At 37.2% G+C, this 26,198-nt stretch overlaps 2 protein-coding genes across 15 annotated transcripts in view; both read left to right on the forward strand.

Moving 5' to 3' along the window:
* The first annotated feature begins 3,941 nt into the window (after nucleotides 1-3,941).
* LOC1279706 (DNA mismatch repair protein spellchecker 1) lies at nucleotides 3,942-9,234 on the forward strand. The gene is made up of 6 exons (XM_319476.5): nucleotides 3,942-4,159; nucleotides 4,227-4,276; nucleotides 4,340-4,870; nucleotides 6,894-7,165; nucleotides 7,244-8,885; nucleotides 8,953-9,234. Exons 1-6 carry the CDS (start codon nucleotides 4,123-4,125, stop codon nucleotides 9,133-9,135), a joined length of 2,715 nt encoding a protein of 904 aa, XP_319476.5. The 5' UTR covers nucleotides 3,942-4,122; the 3' UTR covers nucleotides 9,136-9,234.
* Nucleotides 9,235-13,366: 4,132 nt separating this feature from the next.
* Nucleotides 13,367-26,198, forward strand: part of LOC1269030 (plectin) — a 64,048-nt gene continuing 51,216 nt past the window's right edge. For 3 of the 14 annotated variants that reach the window (XR_009765885.1, XM_061655506.1, XM_061655512.1), the window contains exons 1-7: nucleotides 15,273-15,358; nucleotides 19,927-20,081; nucleotides 20,161-20,223; nucleotides 20,359-20,498; nucleotides 23,157-23,291; nucleotides 23,753-23,943; nucleotides 24,018-24,262. Coding sequence is in view for 13 of the 14 variants with exons in the window: in XM_061655506.1 (XP_061511490.1) it covers nucleotides 15,306-15,358; nucleotides 19,927-20,081; nucleotides 20,161-20,223; nucleotides 20,359-20,498; nucleotides 23,157-23,291; nucleotides 23,753-23,943; nucleotides 24,018-24,262 (982 nt within the window). In the remaining variant the exon portion in view is untranslated. The other 11 variants (XM_061655507.1, XM_061655508.1, XM_061655509.1 and 8 more) reach the window with 11 other exon arrangements.

A 26,198-nucleotide genomic window follows, 5' to 3' on the forward strand; every position in this document is an offset into this window, starting at 1 on the left:
CTCACATTTTGAAAAATTTGTCAGCATTTTGTCACTCCCGTGGCCTTTCGCTTTTACCGTTCAAATTGATATACAGTCTGTACCCGTGTTACGCGGTTGGCGCGTTCCCAAGGAATCCGCGTAACTCGAATATCAGCGTAAGTCGAATTTGGCGGTTTTCGGCCAAAATACAATTTATTGTTCGGCATTTTTGGTTCAATTTAGTACTTTTGTACACTTTGTCATTTATTTGATATGATTCTTGCCGAACATTTTGATATTTTTGACTTTTAAAGTACAGGCGGTCCCCGAGATACACGGTTAATGGGGACCGCAAACGGCCGCAAAATACCGCGTATCTCGAATTTCCGCGTAAGTCGAATCTCGTGATTTCCTGCAAAAATATCACAAATTTTCGTGTAATTTTGCAAGTAGGAGGCGGTTTTAGTCACTTTATGAATTATTTGATATGATTCTGACTGAATATAACTGTTTTAAACCTTTTGAAATAGTTTTTAACATTCGATCAAAACGGAAATTATTTGACAATTTGAAATTGATGTGTCAAATCAGTACTATTTGCTCAAAGAATTGTCAAATTTAGAAAACCGCGTATCTCCGAATCCGCGTATAAGAGGTACCGTGTATCTCGGGGACCGCCTGTATTTAAATTCATTGGTAAAAATGCAACTTATAACACCGACAAACCGACGTGACACTTCGAACAAAATGAGCTGCAAAAGTTGTCTCCTTATTTCAAATGAAAATACGTTAAACACTAGCGCCATCTCTATAATGATTCGCTTACTACACTGACACAGAGAATAATCTGCTAAATCCCCTTTTTGTTTTTCTTCGCAAATTCCAATGTGTATTGTGTTATGTACTTCTCACATCTTTTGCATTGATTTGGAAACTTTTAAAATGATTTTCCTGTGTGTTTTGTCCAATAATTCTCACAAAATCGTGCCTCAAACTTCCTTCGCAATTAGTACAGTAGAGCGTCGATTATCCGGGCAGCTCGGGACCGGACGGTTGCCGGTTAATCGATTTGCACGGATAATGGTCCAAGAAATGTCAAACGCATATAAAACATATGAAATTCACTAGTTTTATTATTAATTCACCTAGAATCAATCGATTAATCGTTAGTAGAATATTATTTTAATCAATAACTGTAGGTTTAACAACTGTTCATGAGCAAAAATGAATTTCGATAATACCCTTAGACACTACAGAGCTGCACAAGAAACTGGTTTCCCAATTGATTATCGCTGCAAACTTTCGCCGTACGTATGAACAGCTGTCAGATTTATGCGCACGGTTAAGCCGCCCGCCGGTTAATCCGTCCCTGGATAATCGACGTTCTACTGTATTTAGAAAAGTTGTTTACATCGAAGCAGCAGTGAACAGAGCTTACTTTGACAGAAGTGATCGCCTCACTGGTAAATGACAGTACAGCAATTATCCGCAGTACGCGATACTCGATATACGCGAATCCGCAGTACGCGATTTCTCTAAATTTGACAGCTCCATGTGTTTTTTGAAAATATTTTGATTCTTTGAAATATTTTATGTTCTTTTTGAATTTCCTTACTGTTCTTAATGCATTTTGCATTAAATTTGTGCAAAAGATGCTTGTTTTATGACAAAAAACTTTAATGCAAAACTCTATGACGATATATTTCAACCCTCGAACCGGTAGTGTAAACTATTTGTTGGATATCACAGTACACATGTACAACCATATAGAATAGTTATTGTACGATCGTAGTATACATTTATAACCTTATAGAATAGTCAGTTGGAATAAAGCTATTAATCTGAACACATCGTAGTCTGGCAACTAAGTATATAACACTATTTTTCCATAGGAATCCGCTATACGCGAAAACTCGAGATACGCTGTTGCGCTCAGTCCCGTACGATAGCGTATATCGGATAATGACTGTACTTTCATGTGGGACACTTTTGTAACGCCAGTGTCACGTCGGTTTGTCGGTGCTTATAATGCGTTGGACAATTCTTGAAGCAAATTGTACTGATTTGATGTTTGATCTGTCAAAATTAGAAAACCGCTTATCTCCAAATCAGCGTAACCGTATTAATACACGATGCGCAGTCTCAGATTGCGCATATATTCGTTTTATCAAAACATAAGTCATTTCGCGTAGCCAACCCTTAGCTATAAACGTCATTTCCATACAATTTCAGATTGCGCCAAGATTGCGCATAAATTTTCAAGATTATATGTCCGAGATATATAAATTTTTTTGACAGATAAATATATCAAACCGACCCGTTTGACAGATAAATATATGCGCAATCTGAGATTGCGCATCGTCTATTGCTACGGTAAGTCGAGAACCGCGTAACCTGGGAAGAGACTGTAGAGCGAAAACGTCCCGCGTGACAACGTCTCGCGTGACAAAAAGTAGCTCAATTTTGCAAACATTGCTACTCGTCTCGCACGACATTTCTGCTTCATCTGAAACAATCGAATTTTCCAGTTTGTTTATGAGCCAGACATATTAAAAAATGAAATAAATAAATTTGAACACATTTTAACTTATTTTTTTTATATTTTTAATTTTTATAATGTGTTTTTAGGTTGATTGGACCAAATAAGCTACTTTGATCTACACGGAGTGAAATTTTGAGCTACTTTTTTATCGTGCGCGACGTTGTCGCTCTATATCTTTTTGAACGGTTACTGTTGAAATAGACATACCCCAAGCGAAATTTTTCGGGGATAATGAACATAAACTCATGCCATCTCTTTCTATTCATCAGCTCTACTCTCTCACACGCATCGATGAACTTTTACACATCTCTTTGTTCATTGTGCTATATTTGAAGGGCTTAAAACTGATAGATGACGATTCATGTTCATGAACTAGTAGTGGTCAAATGGTAATGGTGTAATGTTTGCACCATGGTCGACATGAGTTCAATTCCATTTTTATTATTTTCATCGATGATTTAAAGTTTTGATTTCTTTTTAAAATATGCAGCTCCAGTAACTTCAGACTCCTTTACTCATTGTTAGAAATGCGTGTTTAATAGTCAATCTATTGTTTTTATTGTTTTAATTATTTCTTTTAATTCATTTAGTATCAGTACCCCTTCATACAACAAAACAAGCAAATAGCACGATCATGAATAATGATATTGTGGCGCAACTGGCAAAGTGATTCGAAGTAGAATTAGCGATGTGGTGTAGAATTAGCGATGAGGGAAGGGAATGAATCCGAATGTTCATTTCTATTTTTAGCTCTTTTTTGCATGGGTTCATCCTTCACGTGTGTTCACTATCCCCGAAAATGATCTGTATTTCGCTGGTCTTTTCGGGGAAAATTCGTTAACGAATTATCCCCGAAAAGACCAGCGAAATCCAGCGTGGTCGGGAGCTTGGGACAGGCGTTCCCCGAATTAAGACCCCCTCGAGCTACGACGATTCGCAGATTATGATATCGACAATCAAAAGTGGTCATTGAGACGAAATTGATGTATTTTTTTAAATTTCTGTGCTGATAATCGTTACAAACACATTTCCACAGAATCCACATTATTACATTATTATGAAAAAAATACACGGTTTCATAGATTCTGTCGGGAACGAAGAAACCGCGTAACTCGGGAACAGACTGTACTGTCGTATCTCGGAGGCGAAATAGCGACAACGTTGCGCGTGCGACAAAAAGTAGCTCAAAATTGCCTACAGAGCTACTGATCTCGCGCGACATTTCTGCTTCATCGGAAACAAACGAATTATCCATTTTGTTACGACCCAGACTGATTCAAAACTCCTAAAAATAAAATTTAACTCATCTTAACTTAATTTGTATGTTTTTCAACTAACATGTAGGTTGACTGGGTCTTTTTTTGAGTTACATTTTGTTGCGCGAGGTGTTTTCGCTCTATGTCTATTTGAACGGTCATTTGACCTCGTTCCTACACAGTCCTTGGCTTTTTAAGCACCTTGTTATTCGCGTTCCCATTATTGGCTGTCATATAAAATCGAATGAAACAAATTTCGCGCGTATTCCATATGTTTGTCTTTCTGAATACGCTCTGCGCCGGATTTGTTGTGAATTATATCTTCAATACAGCCGTTCTGTTTGTATCGAACAGCATTTCGAAATGTCGACCTTGAAACCACTACAGTGTCTAAATCTAGGTACGTAAATTAATAAAAACCCATGTGTTTGTACTTCCACAGTTTATTCGTATTTTATTCGTTGCAGACAAAGCACAGCAGCGAACATTCATCGAGTTTTATAAGTCATTAGGCGAGGTATGAAAAGCAGTTCAAAAGTTAGCTTTTTTATTTTAACTTCCTTGTGTCTATCATCCATAGAAACCGGCTACTACTGTGCGAATTTTCGATCGAACGGATTATTACAGCTGCCATGGCGTTGATGCCGCATTTGTTGCCAAAACACTTTTTAAGTCTTCGAACGCGATCAAAATAATGGAAGTAGATAATCAGCAGTTGCCGTATGTTTCCTTGAGTAAAAACAATTTCGAGGGACTCATTCGAGACCTACTGCTCGTGCGTAACTATCGAATAGAAGTGTATTCGAAGGAATCTAAAAGGAAACATGAGAATGATTGGTCGATCCAGTATAAAGGATCACCAGGGAATTTGGCACACTTCGAAGATGTTTTGTTTAACAACAATAACGAAATGGTTATCGGTTCGGCTCTGATTGCTCTGCACATTCGTCATGAATCCAAGCAACGAATGATTGGTTTAGGATTTATCGAAGTAAATGAGAGACGTATGGCCGTGATTGAATTTGTCGACGATGATTTCTACACTGAGCTGGAGGCTTTAATTGTAGTTACGGGACCTAAAGAGTGTCTACTTCCCAGTGTCGCAGCAGAGGTAAGTTGCACATATTGTGTATATTAAAAGAATACTTAAATCGGTTTTATTATTTGGCACTGTACCAACAATGCCATATACCAGTATCAGCAATAATAACAAATTCGATATTTGGTGCTAGGACATCTATTTCGTATAATCGATCTTTTCGAATATAATATATATGTGTGTTTTTTTGCTGAATGTAACTTCCATTCCATTCAGAGCCGGTCTCGTAGTACAGTCGTCAACTCGTACGACTTAACAACATGCCCGTCATGGGTTCAATCCCCAAATAGACCGCGCCGCCATACGTAGGACTGACTATCCTGCTATGGGGGGGAATCAATCAGTCACTGAAAGCCAAGCCCACAAGTGGGTACAGGCAGGCCTTGACCGACATCGGTTGTTGAGCCAAAGAAGAAGAAGAACTTCCATTCAATTTCTCGTTCAATTCCCTTCACCGTAGCAATAGACGATGCGCAATCTCAGATTGCGCATATATTTATCTGTCAAACGGGTCGGTTTGATATATTTATCTGTCAAAAAATATTTATATATCTCGGACATATAATCTTGAAAATTTATGCGCAATCTTGGCGCAATCTGAAATTGTATGGAAATGACGTTTATAGCTCAGGGTTGGCTACGCGAAATGACATATGTTTTGATAAAACGAATATATGCGCAATCTGAGATTGCGCATCGTGTATTAATACGGTCACGTAGCATAAATTCGCAATAAGTGTTGGTATATACAACATATCGTTCATGGCAACTACTGGTTTTGAATTTCCAATACAACTTCGCAATTTTCTTCATATGGTTAATCACATCACTTGTCAGTAAGCTTTCTAGCCTTGACTTCAGATACTTTTTGTTGTTTACCATATTTATTTGTTATTTGTTATTTATTAATTAAAATTCAACGGACCGCAAGTGGCCCACTTGAAGCGAATTCATTTACATTCATTCATTATAACATAGTCACATTTCGGTCATTCATTTGTCACGCTTAGTCTTAAGTAACATATGCTAGGATCTTTGAGCATCAGAACATGTTTATATAGGCAACATTTGGTTCAATTCACATCACCAACTAAGAACTAGTCGTGGGTAAAGTTGGCAAAAATCCGAAGTTGACTCAGATTCGACTCCGATAAGTTCGGAATCAACTCCGGAAGGTAGGTCCGTGCTGCAATATCCGGAGTCGTTGGGAATCGTGCGAAATGGCCCGGAGTAGCCCGGAGATGCCCGGTGTTGGAGTCATCCGGAATCATTCGGAGTCGTTCGGAATCGTCCGGAGTCGTCCGGAGCCGGAGTCGTCTGGAGTCGCCCGGAATCATTCGGAGTCGTTCAGAATCTCCGACTGCGAACGACTCCGGCGACTCCAGACCACTCTGGACGACTCTGGACGACTCCGGACGACTCCGACTCCGGGTAGATCTAGTGGTTCCATATTGCCGGAGTCGGAATCGGACTAACAATAGTCGGAGTCGGATCGGAGTCGTATCGGAGTCGTGGGTGTGCTCCATACAGCGCATCACTACTAAGAACGCCGTATTGTTTTGATTTTCCGTAATGTGTGCCATTTTCATCTTTTTCTGTCTTTTTGGCCTGCACGTAAGCTTCCCTTGAGATTTCTATTATCAATACGCCATGAAACGTTAAGTTTCCTTGTCCATAAAACAGATTAATATGTTACTTCGTTCTTTGTTCATGTAGTTTTTTTAGCTTTTTTTTAATATAAAGTAGTAGTAGTAGGTATAGCTTAAAGAGATAAGAGATTTCGAGCTCCGTGACTATAATTATTCCTGGTTTTTCAATAGAATCGACTCACATGAGAAAGGCCACAAATAAAAATATTATCTTCAGTAATCCGCAATATCCGCTATACAATTTCAGACAGGTGCCATAACTTTATTGCTATTGAAAGTGTTACGCTTAAAGTTTGCCTCTTTTGTACTCTTTGCATATCCCAACATGTTTGATGTGTATCGCTCATACGTCTATTTTGTTTTCAACATTCTCGTTAATTCTTTAGTACGAACGTGTCGAGCAAATTATGAAGCGTAATAATGTGATCGTTACAACACGCAAGGTGAAAGAATTTATGAAGGATAAAGTCGATGTCATCGACAGTTTGAACAAACTGCTGCGGTTCCGCGAGGGACAGCATCCAAACGCAAACACCATTCCAGAAGTATCTAAATCGCTGGCTCTAAGTGCACTGGGTGTAATCTTAAACTATCTCGAGCTTACTCAAGAACCAGGCAACCATGGTCAGTTTCGTCTGGAATCGCTCGATGCAAACCGGTAAAATATCAAACGTGTAATGATGTATTGTTTTCCTGTTAATTTTAATGTGTTTATTTATTTATTTTTCTATTCAAGCTTTGTTCATCTTGATGCAGCTGCAGTATCGGCTTTGAATCTTTTTCCAAACCCAGGCACGTCAGTTAAATCGAACGCCTATCGATGGCAAAGTGTTCTGGGCGTACTTGATAGGTGTCGCACACCACAAGGCCACCGATTGATGGCACAATGGATGAAACAGCCGCTACAAGATTATGAGATTATCAAAGATCGGCACGATATTGTGGAGTATTTTGTCAACAATACCATAGTACGCTCTGAGCTTTATGATAATCATCTTAAAAAGCTTCCAGATATAATGTTCGTGCTCAAGCGTCTTTTACGCAGAAAAGCTTCGCTGCAGGACATTTTTCGTTTGTACCAAGTTATTTTACGTGTGCCAAGAATGTTAACTCTTCTGGAAACGAACGATCTAGAAAGTATTGCTGTGCTGAACAATATATACAATCCTATCAAGGATAGCTTGAATGATTTGAAGCTATTTAAATCCATGGTTGAACAAATCATTGACTTGCAAGCGGTCGAACATGGCGAATATCTTGTAAAAGCTGATTTCGACAGCCAGCTAAAGAAGCGAAAAGAAGAAATGGACGAAGTTTATTCTAAAATGAAGCATCATCTATCCACAGTAGCCAAAGACATCGGATTGGATGCGGGATCGTCTATTAAGCTTGAATTTGTTAGCCAACATGGTTACCATTTTAGAATCACGCTTAAAGATGAAACTTTAATACGGAAGAACAATTCCTATCGCATCTTAGATGCCGTAAAGGGTGGCGTTCGGTTTATCACAACTAAACTACAAGATTACAGCGAGTCTTTTGCTACGTTAAAAATTGCGTATGAGGAACAACAGCAAACTATTGTCGCAGAAGTGATACGTGTAGCTGTAGGATATGTAGAACCATGGACAATGCTCAATAGTCAGATAGCGTACTTAGACTGTCTGGTAAGCTTTGCAGTGAGTGCTTCAACTGCACCGATCCCATACGTACGGCCCAAAATGTATCGCGAAGGTCCAAGTGTGTTAAAACTGATTCAAGTGCGTCATCCCTGTTTGGAGTTGCAAGAAGATGTCAACTATATCGCCAACGATGCAATGTTTGACGCCAAGGAAACTTCCACTTACATTATCACCGGCCCAAATATGGGTGGCAAAAGTACCTATATAAGATCTGTGGGAGTCACTGTCTTAATGGCTCATATCGGCTCATTCGTACCATGCGAGAGTGCAGAAATGTCAATTTTCGATTGCATCTTGGGGCGAGTTGGCGCCGATGATAATTTTACCAAAGGACTCAGTACATTCATGGTGGAGATGATCGAAACTGCAGGAATAATTCGCAGAGCAACAGATAGATCGCTTGTAATAATCGACGAGCTTGGGCGCGGCACATCAACATATGAGGGATGCGGCATTGCGTGGTCCATCGCTGAATGGCTAGCAAAAGAGAGCAAATGTTTTACCTTATTTGCCACCCATTTTCAGGAAATAACCGACCTTGCCAGCTACGTAGAAAACGTGAAAAACTGTCACATGCAAGCCATAGTTGATGGCGAATGTTTGACTTTATTGTATCAGGTAAAACCGGGAGTAATGGAGAAAAGTTTTGGCATACAAGTCGCTAAGCTGGCTAATTTTCCGCCAGGTGTCATAAAGGTAAGAACGTTTAAGAATGATGTAAATCGAAACAAAATCTGCAATTACTCCATTTGTTTACTTTCAGCTAGCTCAAAAGTTCTACAATGAATGTGAAGATCATCGAGGAGTCATTAAAGAAAAGCATGATACTGATTGTTTGGCGGTGCTGCAAAAGTGTTTCTCTGAGATCGATAATTTTGATTGTGACAGTGATAATTTTGCTTTGACTCCTGATGTATTGGAAAGATTGTTATTTTTGGTTAATTAAGAAAGGGTTTCCGTATGTATCATTACATCGTATTCTCCAACAAGACAATAGTTGTTTGTGATGTAATAAATTTGAATTGAATTTGTTGGATATTTGAAATGAATGATGTTTGTTTCTTATTGCGATTGCGATGCCTCTCCCAAATAGAAATGATTTTGATAAGTGTTTACGTATGAAAGCCTTTAAATTAGTAGTGTCAAACTCATGCACGGGCCGCTATTTTTTATACCAGGGATCTCCAAACTAAGGCCCGCGGGCCGCATGCGGCCCTCAAGAGCTTGTAATACGGCCCACGATGACTTTGCCAGAGTTAAAGAAAATGTTACGTTACTTTGACTTTAGTCACTGAAAGCCAAAGCCCACAAGTGGGTACAGACAGGCCTTGACCGACATCGGTTGTTGAGCCAAAGAAGAAAGAAGAATGTGATACAAAAATCAGATCTTGATCACTTCTTTTCATGTCATTTTGGGATAACAGTTACGTTGTAATAGTTAAAATTTTGTTGCAAAATAAAGAAAAGTACTGAATCAATTTATAATCAGTTGGGTTCGGCACATAGCAAAAAAAATTGCATAATTTTGTGCCAACTAACAACCCAAGCGCCACAGATTAAGCATAAATGACAAAAAAGAAAGCTCCATAGCTTCACCTGTTTGCTTAATAGACGGCGTATAAGACCAATATAATGATGAGTTATTATAATTAACTCATCATTATATAGCTGTCCTTTTTTTGCACTTGCAATGTGTTTCGACAAGCTTCATCTAATCGTGACCTATATAGCCTTCTAACTTTCCTAGCAAAAATCAATATGAATGGTGGTGTGGTCAGATATATGGGTCCCAACTGCCACAAACCACTAAACGATCACTAAACGGGTTCTAAACGACTCAAGCTCCTTACCTAAACGGAATGTAGAAATACTTCGTTTAGCAGATGGCAAATGACTCATGCATTCTAAAAATAGCAAAAAGCTGGTGGTACCATCTGTTGGTATGATACCTAACCAGTGGAGCTTCCTCGCTTGGAGAGCTTTCTCATTTTTCTTTCTGAGCTTTCTCCTGTTGTATAGTTTCGCATACCCGTTTATTGGAGGTGTGGCACTTGGGACGTTTTAGGATCATTATAAGGAGATAGTCTTCTTCATCTTCTTTTGGCTCAATCAAGGCCTGCGCCTGTACCACTACTTGTGGGCTTGGCTTTCAGTGACTTATTGATCACCCCATAGCAGGATAGTCAGTCCTACGTATGGCGGCACGGTCCATTTGGGATTTGAACCCATGACGGGCATGTTGTTAAGTGGTACGAGTTGAAGACTGTACTACTGTACTAGGAGATAAGGAGATAAGGAGATAGTACTTAATCTATAATAACATTGAGTCGGACAAGCTATTCACTAATTAACTGAAAACATTAAGATTCTTAAGGGTGATATTATAGTTTTGGAAGAAATCGTTTGACAAAGGACTGCCTTCAGTGGTTCCAGGCTGGTTCTTAGAATCAGATGTAACGAGGGCACTATTTTAATATGAGGAGAAATGTAGCTGCAGATAAGGACCAGTCGATAAGATAATGTAACAAACGAGAATGTTGATACATCAAATAGAAATTATGAATTAATTATTATTTTTCACGATGATACAAAAACATGTACAGGTGACCCGCGAGATACGACTGAATTTGGGACTGAAAAAATGTCCCAAAGCAAGGCGTAAATAGATATAGTCATATGTCGAATATCTTTGAATATAAAGTTTATAACCTACGTTGAAGATCCGATATCTCTGATATCGAGAATTTTAATTAATAAAATGTTGGATAATGTATAAATTTAACTCCAAAACCCGTTTACACGATATAGATACTCAAGATCGGGTAGTTGGGGAATCTTTGAAAATGTGTGTGTAACGGTTATCAGCAAATTTAAAAAAAGAACATCATGTTCTTTTCAATGACATCTTTAAACTGCCAAAATCTAAATCGTCGTATCTGCAAATCGTCGTAAATCGAGGGGGTCGTAACTCGGGGGACACCTGTATTTAATTCCCTCAAACTGATTAATCATCACGTGGTTCTTTAACACTTTAAGCGCCGTGTCATATAAATTCGCATGACGGTTTTGCTCACCGTTCAGCTTTGCATCTGACGCTCAGTGATTCTCTTGAGAACGAATGAGGTAGGAAAGAGAGAACGAGAACGACATGTGCTACGCCGCTTATCGCAATGAAACAAAAGAGTGATAACAATGGCACGAGAAACTGTCGCTCTCTTGGCTCTCTTGCCATGCGCTACGTGCTCACTCAAAAACTGTGACGTCAGGCCGGCGGTCAAAGTGTTAAAAAAAATCTAAGTTTTATTTCTACAGCATTACAACCGAGCTCTCCATACCTGGATGCAAAACTTTATAGCTGTTTTGAAAATATGTTCTGAGCGTTAAAACTATTCCCCTATATCAGAGATGTCAAAGTAGTGGTCCGGGGGCCAAATGTAGCCCACGAGATCTTTCGGTCTTTCGCTCGCGACCGCTTGCGAGCGCCTACATGTATGGTCCAAAACAGCCAAAATCATACAAAATCATGGAAAAGTCTGTGGCTTTGCGTTCTGGCGCCCACCCGACCTTTACCGAGCCATCCCGAATAGTTGTGTTCGTTAAACATGTGTGCGCATCAAAAGGACATGTGTAGCCGTGAGGAAACTTTTCTGTGTCTTTTTTGCCTTGTCCTTGCCTTTAGATCCTGATGAGTAAAGCATGCATACCTTTCGGGTACGTTCAGGGTATAAGCCCTGTCCCTCTCATGTTAATCGTGAAGATAGAATCGTATACTTACCTTGTCGATGTTTTATTGTACCTTCTAAGCATGTATGCACAAAAAAATAATAAATTCAAAAATCTATTTATTTTGACAAAAATAACCCCTCAATTCCAGACAATTTTATAGTAATGGATGAAAAATATAAAGCAAATTCTGTTATAACCTTTCGGATGAATAAATGTGTTAAAGATACAACTCGCATTTTAGCTTCAATCTCATACACATGTATAAAACCCTGAATTTTGTGGCATATTGTTTTCGTCGCTCATGAGTGGACATGGTTGTACCACTAGGTTGAGCAGTACAAACATATCTGATATATCTGAGACGGTTTTCTGATTTTTTATCTAGAGGGTGATGAGAAATGAGAATGAAATGAGTGAAATTGAACGTCGCGGCGAACGTTCCCGGGAACGAACGAGTTCCCCGATACGGTTGCATGGCTAATTGAAAGTAATCTGATAATTTATTTTTTACTTTATTTTATATCAAAGTTTTAACAAATGCAATGTAATTGTTATCCCAAAATGAAATAAAAAGAACTGCAAAAGATCTGATTTTTGTATACTATAATGTCATAAAAAACTAGGCTGCGGCTCGTGCTATTAATTTCAGTATAATTTTGGTCCGCGGGGTCAAATGAGTTTGGCATCGCTGCCCTATAAGCTTAAAAACCTCCATAGCAACGTTGCCAACATCCCCTAACCATTTACAACATTCTACCGCGTGGATTAAGTAGTCCATTATTATGATTCGAAATCCTGTAAGCGTAAATTACAGTACGTCCCTCGTGAATAAAAAGTAATTGTAAAGGAATCAGTGGGCTGGTCTGGTGGTACAGTCGTCAACTCGTGCGATGTAACAACATGCCCGTCATGGGTTCAAGTCTCGAATAGACTGTGCCCCCATACGTAGGCCTGACTATCCTGCTATGGTAACAATAAGTCACTGAAAGCCAAACTCACTTCACTACAGGCACAGACAGGCCTTGACCGACAGCGGTTGTTGTGCCAAAGAAGAAGAAGAGAAGAAAGGAATCAGTTATTTCAGAATGTAAGATGTTTTCAGCATAATATTTAAATCGATATTGTTAAAACAAGAATAAAGATACAAACTGCGAATTTCATGAACGAAGTTTTTGATTATCAGTTCCAAGGATACAATTTAGTTCATTATTCAGAAATAAAAACAAGTTTTCATAGATTAATACGATCTAATACTTAAGGTATTTGTGGGTATTATAAATGAAAAAAAAACAAAAACAAAACATAAATGCATGAAAATGCATCAAGCAGTAATTTATAATGGCTGTTAGGTGGATTTAAATATCTTACCACATATCAGGCTAACATCACACGATGTAGCGCAATGACGGCATCATGAGATCCTATTCTACGTTTTCTCGATGGTTTGCTATGTCCGATTCGAAGCCTTCCTTGCTAATGTTGAATATGTGTAGCGGTTTGAAGCAGACGCAAAACGAGTTTTTTCTCCACCTTCTCCGCCATCCTACCAGTGAGCAACATTCAGCTTCAAGTTTAAGCAGGCACGCGATGGTTGACTTTCGTCGCTATCGTTATTGCAGTGATCATCAACGAAGTCTTCGACGCTTTCAGTCGTTCGTCGTCCGCGAAGCTGTTCAGAGCAACTTGTTCGAAAGGTGTAGTGTAAGATAACCAACGAGTGACGAACACGGGAGTAAAAGAAAAGAAAACATAATAACTCGTACTACAGCAAGGGATTGGAAAGGTAACCAACGCAGAAAATGTAAAGAAATGAGTAAAGAATAAATCTTTCCTTTTAACATTTCTTTACAATTGTATCAAGCTAACAGTTAATCAATGGTTTTCGGTATACATGTGTGTCGCTACATTTGCTTCGGAGGGGTTGTTAGATGCTGCAAGGGACGCAGTGTGTTGTATAAAAATCTGTTCCAGCCTGCTTTACAATAGTGTTGTTCAGTAGTGATGAACCATGTGTTAGTGCAGCGTAGTTGGCCAATCGTGTATGCTGCCCTTTATATTAGCTTCTCAGACGTGCTACGATTCCGTGATCTAGTTCGTTCTTTGCTTCGATCAAATCTTAGCGGCGTTTCGTATTATGTTGAACAGATTAATTCAGTGAATATCGTTATTCTATGTTAGTATCGTTATTCTATGTTTAAGGTAAAGGAAATTTAAATGCGTTGTAAATTAGCGAATGGGTTGTAAAATCAACAATTTTAAAGGGGTGTGATCATTTGATAATGCTAAATAGATGTGCTCGGCTTACGGAGATAGAATATCAAACACTTTCAATGTCATGTGGAGGCCATCGAGTGTTGCAAATGAATCGTCTTCTTCGTAATAGCTTGCTTCCTGATCCCGAAAAAGGGTTCGTCGCTTTGACGGCTGTCACTGCTACTGATGATGCAGTCTTTCATTGTGTGTGTGATTAAATCAAGTTATTTTCTGCGTTCGCTGTTTGGCAATTATCAACAAAGTGTTTGGTAAAACAGTTGCTCTAACACGCGCTATCTGTTTGTTATAAATATGTGCTATGAATACACAATCATTACCGTCCATTAGTTTCTTAAGCAGAATATTAATATCTATGTTGAGTATTGAATTTTATAAAAAAAACATCTATGTAAAATAAGTACAAAATCATATAAGACTACTACAAGTTGTTTATATTTATTATAGTTTATTGCAGCTAGAACTCACTAGCTAAACTTCGATTACATGCCAACTGTTGAATTTGAGTTTGTGTGAATTATTTCATTTGGCACGTTTTTCTATAAAAACAGTCTTAATAGGCCTTGACATTTTTGTGAAATGATCAAAAACCGGTTTTCTACATGTTTTTATTAGCGGTCCCGTAGTACAGTCGTCAACTCGTACGATTTAACAACATGCCAGTCGTGGATTAAAACCCAGGATGGACCGTCTCCCCTGAAGCTAACAGGACTGACTATTTGGCTGCGTGGTACTGAATAAAGCTTCGAAAGTCTGTATAGACCGGGATGTTCGCGTAGGACATTTACGCCTAATAAAAGTAGAAGAAGATGCATGCTTTTCAATTGAACTTTCAACCAAATATAGTGCGTTCAATTAAAGGGCGTGCCAAGTAAAAAGTGTTCAATCATTGTATTCCGACTACAGTTCTTCTTCTTTTTATATTTGGCGTAACGTCCTATGCGGACATGCCGGCCTATACAGGCTTTCAAGACTGTAGCTAGCACCATCGAATTAATTTGTTTTGTTTTTTTTTTTGTTAATGAGGGATCGAATTAGTTTCTGCACAAACAAAAGTAATAATAAATTTACCAATCTTTCAGGAAGGCCATACAATGTTTTTGCAAACAACGGGATAAAATGAGAATCGTTGCAGCAACGCTGTTTGTTATTCTCACTGTCTTCAAAATAAGGTATGCTGTAAGTATGTGTGGAACGGGTGTATTTTTTAATACAGTAAATTGCACCTATACGTAAATATGGTAACATAACATGGTTAACCAGATTAGAAAAAATCATAATATAATGTTTTTTATAAACCTAGTTTTAGAGAAGCTTCAACCAGTATCGTCAAGAATGGTTAGGTTTCTATAAATATATAGTGCATCCTAGGCACGGTACATTTATTTCACTATTACAAAGAAAATAATGATTGATAATGATAATGAACCATGAGTTTAAACATACCGTAACAATTTCAAGCGGTGAAGCGTGAAGCTAGAATCAGCATGGTTCAATCTTATCACGCTGACAATTATTTGCACGTTTGTGTCGAATTCAAAGTGAGCTGATATATCAGATAGGCTTATCCAGTGCAATTTGACGTTTAAAAACGAAAAGAGGAAAAAAACCCGGTTTGACAGTTTGATTTTTCCGAATACAGTGAACCCTCTCTTATTTGAGAGGCGATGGGACTGTCGAATAAGAGGGGTTTTCAGAGGTGGAAATTACAGAGGTGGAAAGTTAATGAAAGGTCCATCCAAACAAGAAAGAGACAGAACATTTAGTATGCAGCCTTAACTGTTTCTATAGGAAACTGCGAACAGGATTGCCAATTTGAGCATACATCTTTCAATAACCATGGCAACACCATACACAAATAAGAGGGACACAGATTTCAGAGGTTTTCCAAATTGGAGGAACAAAAATGTACTGGAAATCAAGGGACTGTGCAAAATGTTCAAATAAGAGAGGTTTTTCAAATTGGAGAGGTGTCAAATAAGAGAGGGTTCACTGTACTCACTCCTAAGATTGTCCAATTTTTTCACTATTTTCTATAGTTTTGAGAATAAATCGTGATAAAATGAACGGAACTTGATAGTGTGTAAACTGGAACACTGATCGGTTATTGGTTAAAACTCACCATAAGCGTTCTGCGGTTTTTTGTTCGATTGGTACACTATTCCTTGCTTTCCTTGCTGGTTATATACATTCAAAAATCACCTCTTTTGTTTAAAAATTTATTGCGAAGTAACGGTTTTGTTAGGATCAGGTGAGCTTCATATCTTGATGTCAATCTAAAAACTGACCGTCTCGTGGCTTTTTGGCTGCTTTCTTTTAACTACTCCAGAGCAAGGTCTTTGAAAGAGAACAGGTCAATGCGTTTAAAGTAAATTAACAGAAAGCCATGGGAAAATTTTAACAGTTAAAGTGAAGATTGTTTATGTTTAGCGATGGACGTTGCTATGGAGTGAATGAGAGTTTTGTTCATTTTGCACTCATTACCTTTTAAAAAATTATAAGGCCGAAAATACACGGACCGGAATTTTGCGACCGCGGAATTCTGCCTGCTGTCAAACCTATATACAAAGTGTCAACGGCAACATTCCCGAACTATCAAATCCATACATTTTTCAGCAAGCATTTCGTGTATTTTCGACCTATGATTTAGAATTCAATCATGGCTGATACAATCCAAGTATCTCATTTATCATTCGTCGCCGGGTTATCAGCAAAAGACGGTATGCATATTGTACCAGTGTCTGCCGATTGGATGTTTCATTTTACTCTCAGTGTTTAATCGAAGGTTAATGAGACTTCTTTTACCCAGTTGGAAAATGTACTGTGCTGTTTTATGCCTGTTAAACTTAATCGTTCTTTCAGCAGGACCGTTGCAAACGGTAGTGATTCGTGGTCGCGGAATGGTAAACAATGAAAAAGGTTATCAATGTTTCTGTTTGCAATTACTGTTCAATGTTTGCAATTACTTCTCCTTTATTCTTCAGAAGTGGTTGGCCGCAAGAAATTTATCCAATATAATCTTCCTAATAGTAAATTTGTCCACTTTTCCGCGATAACTATTAGCCGTTTGTTTGTAAACCCTTTTCCATGAAACTGTCAAAAGCGAGCTGAAAATGGCAACCTAGCAATGGGCTTTGCATCGGCCTGTGCTCCTTAATAGAACCTGACTCCAGAGTAACGCTAGCTACCATGTTTGCCATTTGAGACACCGTTTTATCTTCAAGGCACACTAAATTTTGTTAGGGAACGAATTTTCAAATCGTGTGTCAATGTATGAGTGAGAAAGAGCATGGTAAGCCCACCTGATAAATACACTCACTTTGGTCGAATTGTCAGCCTCAACTGTGTAATGACATTCGATTAAATGTCAAAATTTTCACAATGTCTAACACATTGTATGAAAATATAAGACACGAAACAGATTATTTTTGCATAGGTTTCTTATCGAATATCATTGCATTTTGGCACTATTTGGCGGTATATCTAAACTCACGGTTATAATAACTTTAATAAACCTATTCCCTATGCGCTTTGAGTCCATGGTCCAAGCCTCATTTGAACCGTCTTACCGTAGTAGCAAGGACTGACTATCCGGCTGCGTTGTAGGGTAAATGTACCTATAGTGGTGATAGTACCAATAGTGGTGGTATTGCACTAAAATGCGGTCCATACGGCAAATTAAAAGTAATTAAGTTATTTACGTTAGTGTGAAATGTTCTTTAGCCTTTTACAAAGGGTTTAAAAGATAAATGGGACCATTCCATTACTTTGTGACCGAAAAAACCATTATTTTGTGAAATGTGTCAACATTTTTCCAAATTCCTTAGGATTTCATAACGAAACTCATATTTCTGTTAACGTTCTAAATGACCACTTACTTGTGCAATTACTAATTTTTCAAAATAACTGTTATGAAATGTTATTGTTTTACTAAAATTATTTGCCTTTTGACCATATTTATGCATTTTTAAGTGTTTTTTACCATAGTGCCATTATAGGTACACAAAACAGGTATGTTTCTATAGTGGTTATAGTTATAAAATCAATAAAAATAGGTTGTTTTAGACTTTTCGAGGATATTTTTGACATGTCGTACTGTTTTCACTAAAAGAAACAAAATAAATGAGTTTTATGTAGGTAATTTACCAAAAAAAGGCGAAAATTTGCTTATTTCGCTGAATGAAAAATCGACCTCAAAACAAGCTTTCTGTTCCGGGTGTGGGTTATACGACAGGTGTTATATAGTACTTTAGTCAATAGTTTCATCAATCTAATTTTATTTTTTTACGATCAAATTACGCAAGAAACGAATATTATAGCAGTAATCATTGATATCCATACGAAAGCAACTTCGAAAGTTTCATTATTATTATACATTTTTTGGAGGTATCTTTGTTTACCACCACTATAGGAACACAATACGACGACTATAGAAACCATACCACCATTATAGGTACAACGAATCATTCACAAAAATATGTATTTTTTCGTAAATTTGATGTGTTTCGTGGTAAAAGTGGTTGTGATTGCGAAGATAAAACATATTCCAATTGCAATGTGTTAAAATATTCAGAAATTGTCCTTCCTGACACTTTAAATTCATTAAAACACATCTGTACCACTACAAATTGCACCACTATTGGTACACTTACCCTACTGAATAAAGTCTCGAAAGCTTGTGTGTAGGCCGCCAAGTCCACGTATGACGTTACGCTAAGTAGTAAAAACCTATTCAACTGTGAATTAACGCACATTAGATGTCTGACAAATAGCCAAATCGTTTTGACCTTTGGTTGTTTATGACATACAAATGTTCATTACTTATGCAAATGCCAAGTTCATGAAAAATTTACGCAAATTCTAGCATATAGTTTATTAGCGTTGCAATTCTATGCACAACATAATAAAGCCAATTATGTGACTCGAGTATCAGTGAAACAGTGTCAAAAATGCTGATTTTCTGCTATGATCCGTGTTAAACAACTAGATTTCTCTCTGGTTTGACATATCTAACTGAACGAAGGAAATTTGCATTATCTGACTCAATGGGAAACCGTTTTTTGTCCAACAGCATTTCGTCAGGCTAAAGCTACGGAAAGCGTTTTGATTTACAATGTTTCTATTAATTGAATAATTTTAAACCTTACGAATTGCATGTTATTGCATTCATAAATAGAGTTTAAGTAATGATTGTGCGAAAAAATTAAAAAGTGTGTGAATAATAAAATGCAGAGAAAGTAGAGAAACATTACACAAGCGCTTCCTTACATAACATCGCTAAAAACATTTAAAAAATTACAACGCCATACGTAGGAGTAATCATAAAACTATACGATAAATACTGCGTTTCACGTAACAGTTTTTATTTTTTTTATTTTTATTATTATTATTGTTTACAAAAAAGGCTGATCAATTTGGCAGCAATGTCACAAATCAATGAAATAAATCTCTAACAAGCTTGCATAATACCGGTTTCGTTTCGTTTTGATTTCGTGCATAGTGGTTTTGTTTGACATTGTTCCGTTTGAATCAGATAATCGACACTAACATCATTACTCTGAAACTTTTCCCTACAATTCTTTCCACATACTATTTCTATTTCAAATTACACATTTTAGTGATAACAATAAGTTTTGGTACTCAAATAGCTTTTATTCATGCTCCATTTAAATGTTTTTTTTGCTTTCCAAACATGTATTCCAAAACGTATTATACCGTGAATTTTGGCTTGTTCATACAGGGCTGCTAAATGTTTTGTATCGACGGTGCTTTGCTCGCGTATGCCAGGTCTGACTCAAACCCAGCGTCAGATATGCACTGAATCATCAGATGCGGTTGTATCTCTAGCATCCGGTCAGTGGATAGGAGCAAATGAATGCCAAAAACAGTTCCATGGTAAGATGGTTGGAAATTATAGACCAGTATATTGTATGCTCTGTACTCACATTATATATTCATTAATATTTTATGAAAGGTCATCGTTGGAATTGTACTCACGTATGGAATACTGATATGTTCGGGCAGATAGTAGTGATAGGTACTTAGAAAATTATGTATTTGAAAATATTTAACATACAGGACCATTATTATTGATTGCTAAAGCCGAAGAAAAGTATGGCAGTAGCAACAACATGCGTAATTTCGAGTTTTGAATAAAAATTGTATTTTTTAGGTTCTAGAGAGGCTGCATATACTTATGCTATAACTAGCGCCGGTGCTGTATATTCAATTACGACTGCCTGCGCTAAAGGAAACATTACAACATGTGGTTGTGATATGAACCAGAAAATTTTCTCTTCTAGTGAGTCTGAAGTGAGTTCGAATTGTAACATACCTAAATACAGTAAGTGTTCGCTAACTAGATGCTTTTTAACAGAAATGTTGTTAAACTGGACGTTCGTTAAATGGGATGGATCACGGTCAAAGTGTGTTCATAAACTAGATGATTTTTAAGTGAAATGCTTTCAAACTGAATGCTTTCGAACTGGTTAGCAAACACTGGGATGGATCCCACTCAATGTGAGTTTATAGATCAGGTGGGCTTATCCAGTAAAATTTGACGTCTAAAGACGAAAAAAGGAAGACAACTTGATTTTATAGTTAGATCCAAGGTCTTTGAAAGAGAACAGGTCAATGTGTTGAGAGTAAATTGTACTGGATAAGCCCACCTGATCTATAAACTCACATTGACTGGGATCCATCCCAGTTAGCAAACATCCAAGCAAAGTTGAGACAGAAAGCCATGGTAAACTTTTGAAACTAAATTGAACATTGCTTATATGTTTAGCAATGGATGTTGCCTTCTTCTTCTTCTTCTTCTTCTTCTTCTTCTTCTTTTTCTTCTTCTTATTCATATATTCATCGTAATGTCCTACGCGGACATCCCGGTCTGTACAGGCTTTCGAAACTTAATTCATTGCCATACAGCCGGGATAGTCAATCCTTGTTACTGGGAGATAGTCCATTCTAGGTTTGAATCCATGACTGCTGAACCTCCTTTTTGTTTTTCTCCGTAAATTCAAATGCGCATAGTTTTATTTACTTCTCACAAATGATTTTCCTGGATATTTTGTTCAATAATTCTCACAAAATCTAGCCTCACAGAAAAATTGTTTACATCGAAGCAGCAGTGAACAGAGTTTACTTTGACAGAAGTGATCGCCTCACTTGCAAATGACAGTACTTTTGTGTGGGACACTTTTGTAACGAAAGTGTCATGTCGGTTTGTCGGCGCATGTACTGTGTAGTTTTTTGACTACTAAGCTTTTAATTTTTCTTCCGACGGCAAGACCGTTGCAAAGGTAGTGATTCATGGTTACAAAATGGCAAAGAATGAAAAAGTCTATCAATATTTCTGAATACAGAGTGGACTCAAATGACTTCTTCTTATGTCTGTATGAGTGATTGTCCGCAAGTAATAGAAGCAAAAGAATATTTTTCATATAAAATTCGTCGTCAATTCTTCTTTAGATATCACTCGTTTGTTGGTAAACACTTTTTCATGAAATTGTAAAAAGCGAGCTGAAAATGGCAACCTAGCAACGGGCTTTGCATCGACCGGTTCTCTTTCAAAGACCTTGGTTAGATCCATAACAAACTGGATACTTTGATGTTTTTTCTATGTACACTTATGACATTTTTAGCATTTAATATTTTCTTGGCCCGCAAATACACGACCATAACAATCCAGCCATATAAATGAAATGTCATTCGGACGCGCTACCACGGAAACGCAGAGATGTTCTTGCTGGATATCTCTGCGGAACTGTTATACGCGTTTGAACACGCGAAAATGCGCGTAGTGTTTTTGCGGCCTTACTATTTCAATTTTCATCCGTATAGCTCACTTTACCAAAGCAAACCTTCTACATTTGAGGAAAAAAATAAAATAAAAATATAAATATAAATAAATTTTTTTACTCAAAACATTGCAGAAATTCGTGAAATTTACAACGATATTTTTATTCATATTCCGGACAGTTTCGAGCTCATGTTTCAAATTACGGACGTTTTGATTCAAATACCAGACAGCCTCAAAATTTCGTCTATTCTCTTCAAATTCACACTCATACTACACTATTTTAGCTTTTAACTTATTTTAAGTTCTGAACACCTTGAACCCGAATTCTGCGTGAAGGAGTCCATAGACTGTCAAAACGACTTTTGAAACGACGGTGTTAAAAACAACGGGGTTTGGGTGCTGCTTTTCTCTTGTACTCGTAGGTGCATAAAACCGAAGAAATTATATACGCATTGACGGTGTTTTTCGTTCGGCCATCGAGGCCTTTGTCACATATATCTTCACATATCGTTATTTTCTTGTTGTTATCACTGTCTAAAAAAGTCTTGCTTCGAATTCTGTACAGGATTAAACATGTGTTTTAATGAAATTTAGAGCACAATTTGATAAAACATTGTTCTGTTCACGTTCATAACTATTTCCACAATGGATGCCGATATGTTTCAATGCACGTGGACGCGATTTATAGGAATTATCGAAGAAACAACACTGGCGTCGGTTTGAAGTAAAACTGATGAGAATGCCTTCTGCGGTGAACTAACCGACAGAAAATATTTATCGGGACTATTAGGAGACTACTATTTTTAATTGATTCTAGTACATCATCGCAATTATAAAAAAAAACAAAAAGCGGTACGACCAGTGCCTAGATATGAAGATATTCAATAAAAACATACCAAGTGTCCGTAATTTGAAGCATAACGGTAATTTCATTTCAGTTAACGAATATCGTCCGCAAGCTGGAAAATAAAAACATCCCAGTTAGCGAACACTTACTTACTTACATTCCTATTCCATTTTCCTATTCCAATTGTACATTTGCTCTTAATTTGTTTATCCCATGTTCGATTTTGCACACAACTTGACATGAAATTAAATGTTTTGTTTGGTTTCTTTTCTATTGGTGATGACGATTATCCCCCTTTCCCTTTCGCATATTCTTTTAGTAGAACTGGAAATGGGGAGGCTGTTCTGTGGACATTGGCTACGGCATGCGGTTTGCTAAAAAGTTTCTCGATGCCCGTGAAATCGAAAACGATAACCGGAGTCTAATGAACATGCACAATAACCGCGTAGGAAGAAAGGTAATTTAGAGCGATAATTTAAAATGAAAACAAAAACTACATAAATAGTAATAAAAATAACCAGTACATATTTATCATCCATTGTAAACACTAGACGTGTTATTTAAGGTTATTTAAATATATATATATATATATATATATATATATATATATATATATATATATATATATATAGTTATATGTATATATATATATATATATATATATATATATATATATATATATATATATATATATATATATATATATATATATATATATATATATATATATATAAGCATAAGTTAAATTAAAATGCAACATATACTATGAGTTGTACCGTTGTACTTTATGTTCGGCTAATTTTACTACATTTTTTAATTTAAATTTAGTAATGATGTTATATGTTTAACAATATAGAGCAATTTTGGTATGTCGATTATACTTTACTAAAGATTTGTCATTTTTTAATCCACTTATAGCTAGTAAAGTTACTGCTACGAACAGAATGTAAGTGCCACGGCGTAAGTGGTTCCTGCGCGATGAAAACTTGCTGGAAAAGTTTGCCTTCGTTTCATGTTATTGGCGATGCCATGATGAAGAAATATCGCAAAGCCAAACTTGTTCACGGTATTAACATTAGAAATAATCAACCGCAACTCGTGTTGAAACGGTATGTTTGTGATATGATTATAACATTTTCGTTAGTGTTAAGTTATGATACTAATCCATATATTTCATTTATAGAAAAGTGAACAAACCGTTGCTCAAAAATGGGAAGACACTGGGTGACAGTCAAATTCCAAAGAGAACTGAATTGGTTTATCTGGAGCCTTCGCCTAACTATTGCGAGCGTAATATCAGTATTGGAGTACTCGGTACAGCCGATCGAAATTGCAACCGCACTTCGCAATCCATAGATCATTGTGATCTACTGTGCTGTGGACGAGGCTACAACACCCATCAGATCGAACGAACCTGGCAGTGTAATTGTAAGTTTAAATGGTGCTGCACGGTTACATGCGATGTATGTTCAGAGCGAAAGGAAGCATACACTTGTAAATAAAATATGATCATAATGTTCACTAAATAAATTCACTGTCTATCGATAGACGAATCCTTTGTTTGTTATTGTGTATAAAACCTAGATTAGGGGTACTGGGGGTAGTTTCGACACCGGTTTACCCATGATTGCAATACTTTTTCCAATGTAAACTTACTAGTAGACACCGAAAAAGGTTTTTTGATTCAGTATGTATCATCTTACAAGAAACTACGGATCCTGGATTTTTTGATAACATTTTGATAAAAATAAAAAAAAGTGTGTGTTGACTGCACTGCGGGTCAAGACTGCACTGCGGGGTGGGGTGCTTGTGGGGTGATTTCGACACATTGATTATAACTCTTAAAATAACAAATTCTGATACAGTCTGAACTTCGATTCCCTGCCAACTATTGAATATGTACTTTTTAGCTGGCACGTTTTTCCATACAAAAAAATCTGAAGTTTTTCTCAGCAAGCCATGAGATTTTTGTGAATTTTTCAAAAACCGGGTTTTCTATACAAACCAAAGTGAGTGTATATATCAGGTGGGCTTATGGTGTTCTTCCTCACTAATACATCGAGACACAATTCGACAGTTTGTTCCAAGGTCCTTGAAAGAGAACAGGTCGAAGCGTTTAGAGTAAAATGACAGAAAGCCATGGGAAAATTTTGACAGTTAAAGTGAACATTGTTCATGTTTAGCGATGGACGTTGCTATGGAGCGAATGGAAGTTTTGTTCAGCATTTTGCACTCATTTCCTTTTAGAATATTATAAGAAATAGAATCTAATTAGAATATTACATGGCTGATTGAATCCATGGATCTCATTTATCATTCGTCGCCGGGTTATAAGTAAAGGACGGTATGCATATTGTATCAGTGTGTGTCGATTGGAAGTTTCATTTTACTCTCAGTGTTTCATTGAAAGTAAATAGGACTTCTTTTACCCAGTTGGAACATGTTAAACTTTTCGTTTTCCCAGCAGGACCGTTGAAAACGGTAGTGGTTTGTGGTCACGGAATGGCAAACAATCAAAAAGATTATCAACGTTTCTGAACACAGAGTAGACTGCAATTACGCCTCCTTAATTCTCCAGAAGTGATTGACCACAAGAAATTTAGCCAATATAATCTTCCTAATAGTAAATTCGTCCACTTTTCCGCGTTAACTATTAGCCGTTTGTTTGTAAACACTTTTTCATGAAACTGTCAAAAGCGACCTGAAAATGGCAACCTAGCAACGGGTTTTGCATCGATCGTTCTCCTTAATAGATCTTGGTTTGTTCCATAAAAAAATCTACTATGCTTTGAAGTTTAAACGGTATCTCGCAGTAATGGTATGTGGTTTTACTCAGGCGTAGCACGAAGAAAGAAGCCAAAAAAACTTACGTGGCAGCCAGCTCTTGGATTAAAACGAAGATTTGAAGGCTATAGATTCCAAAAAAGAACATTTCCATCGTCAAATCTGATACATAGGCAACAATTATTGAATCCTTTCTACCAGCAAGCAAGAAACAGTGTACCAACCGAACCAAATATAATTTTATACTAAAAATGAGGAATTTATCAGAGTGCCTGAGCATATATCCTTTGGTCCTGTTCAATAGACCACCGATACATCTCAAATATTGAGTAAAATTGTGAAATTTTTGGATAGAGTTAGGAGTGAGCCCATAGAAAAATTATCAAAGCATCCAGTTTGTTATGGATCTAACTGTCAAACCAGGTTTTCTTCCTATTTTCGTTTTTAGACGTCAAATTGCACCGGATAAGCCCTCCTGATAGTGATCAACTCACTTTGATACAAACGCATGCTTTTTAATTGAACTGTCAGCCAACTATCGAGCGGTCAACTAAAAAGCAAGCCAACTTCGTTCAATTAT

This window comes from Anopheles gambiae, chromosome 3, assembly GCF_943734735.2.
Source record: "Anopheles gambiae chromosome 3, idAnoGambNW_F1_1, whole genome shotgun sequence".
Lineage (NCBI taxonomy): Eukaryota > Metazoa > Arthropoda > Insecta > Diptera > Culicidae > Anopheles > Anopheles gambiae.

Excerpts from the sequence above, each read along its gene's own strand:
- LOC1279706 (XM_319476.5), top strand. The coding sequence starts at position 4,123 with ATGTCGACCTTGAAACCACTACAGTGTCTAAATCTAG. Across the intron at positions 4,277-4,339 it reads TTTATAAGTCATTAGGCGAG|AAACCGGCTACTACTGTGCG; the intron begins GTATGAAAAGCA and ends TATCATCCATAG. Across the intron at positions 7,166-7,243 it reads GAATCGCTCGATGCAAACCG|CTTTGTTCATCTTGATGCAG; the intron begins GTAAAATATCAA and ends TTTCTATTCAAG.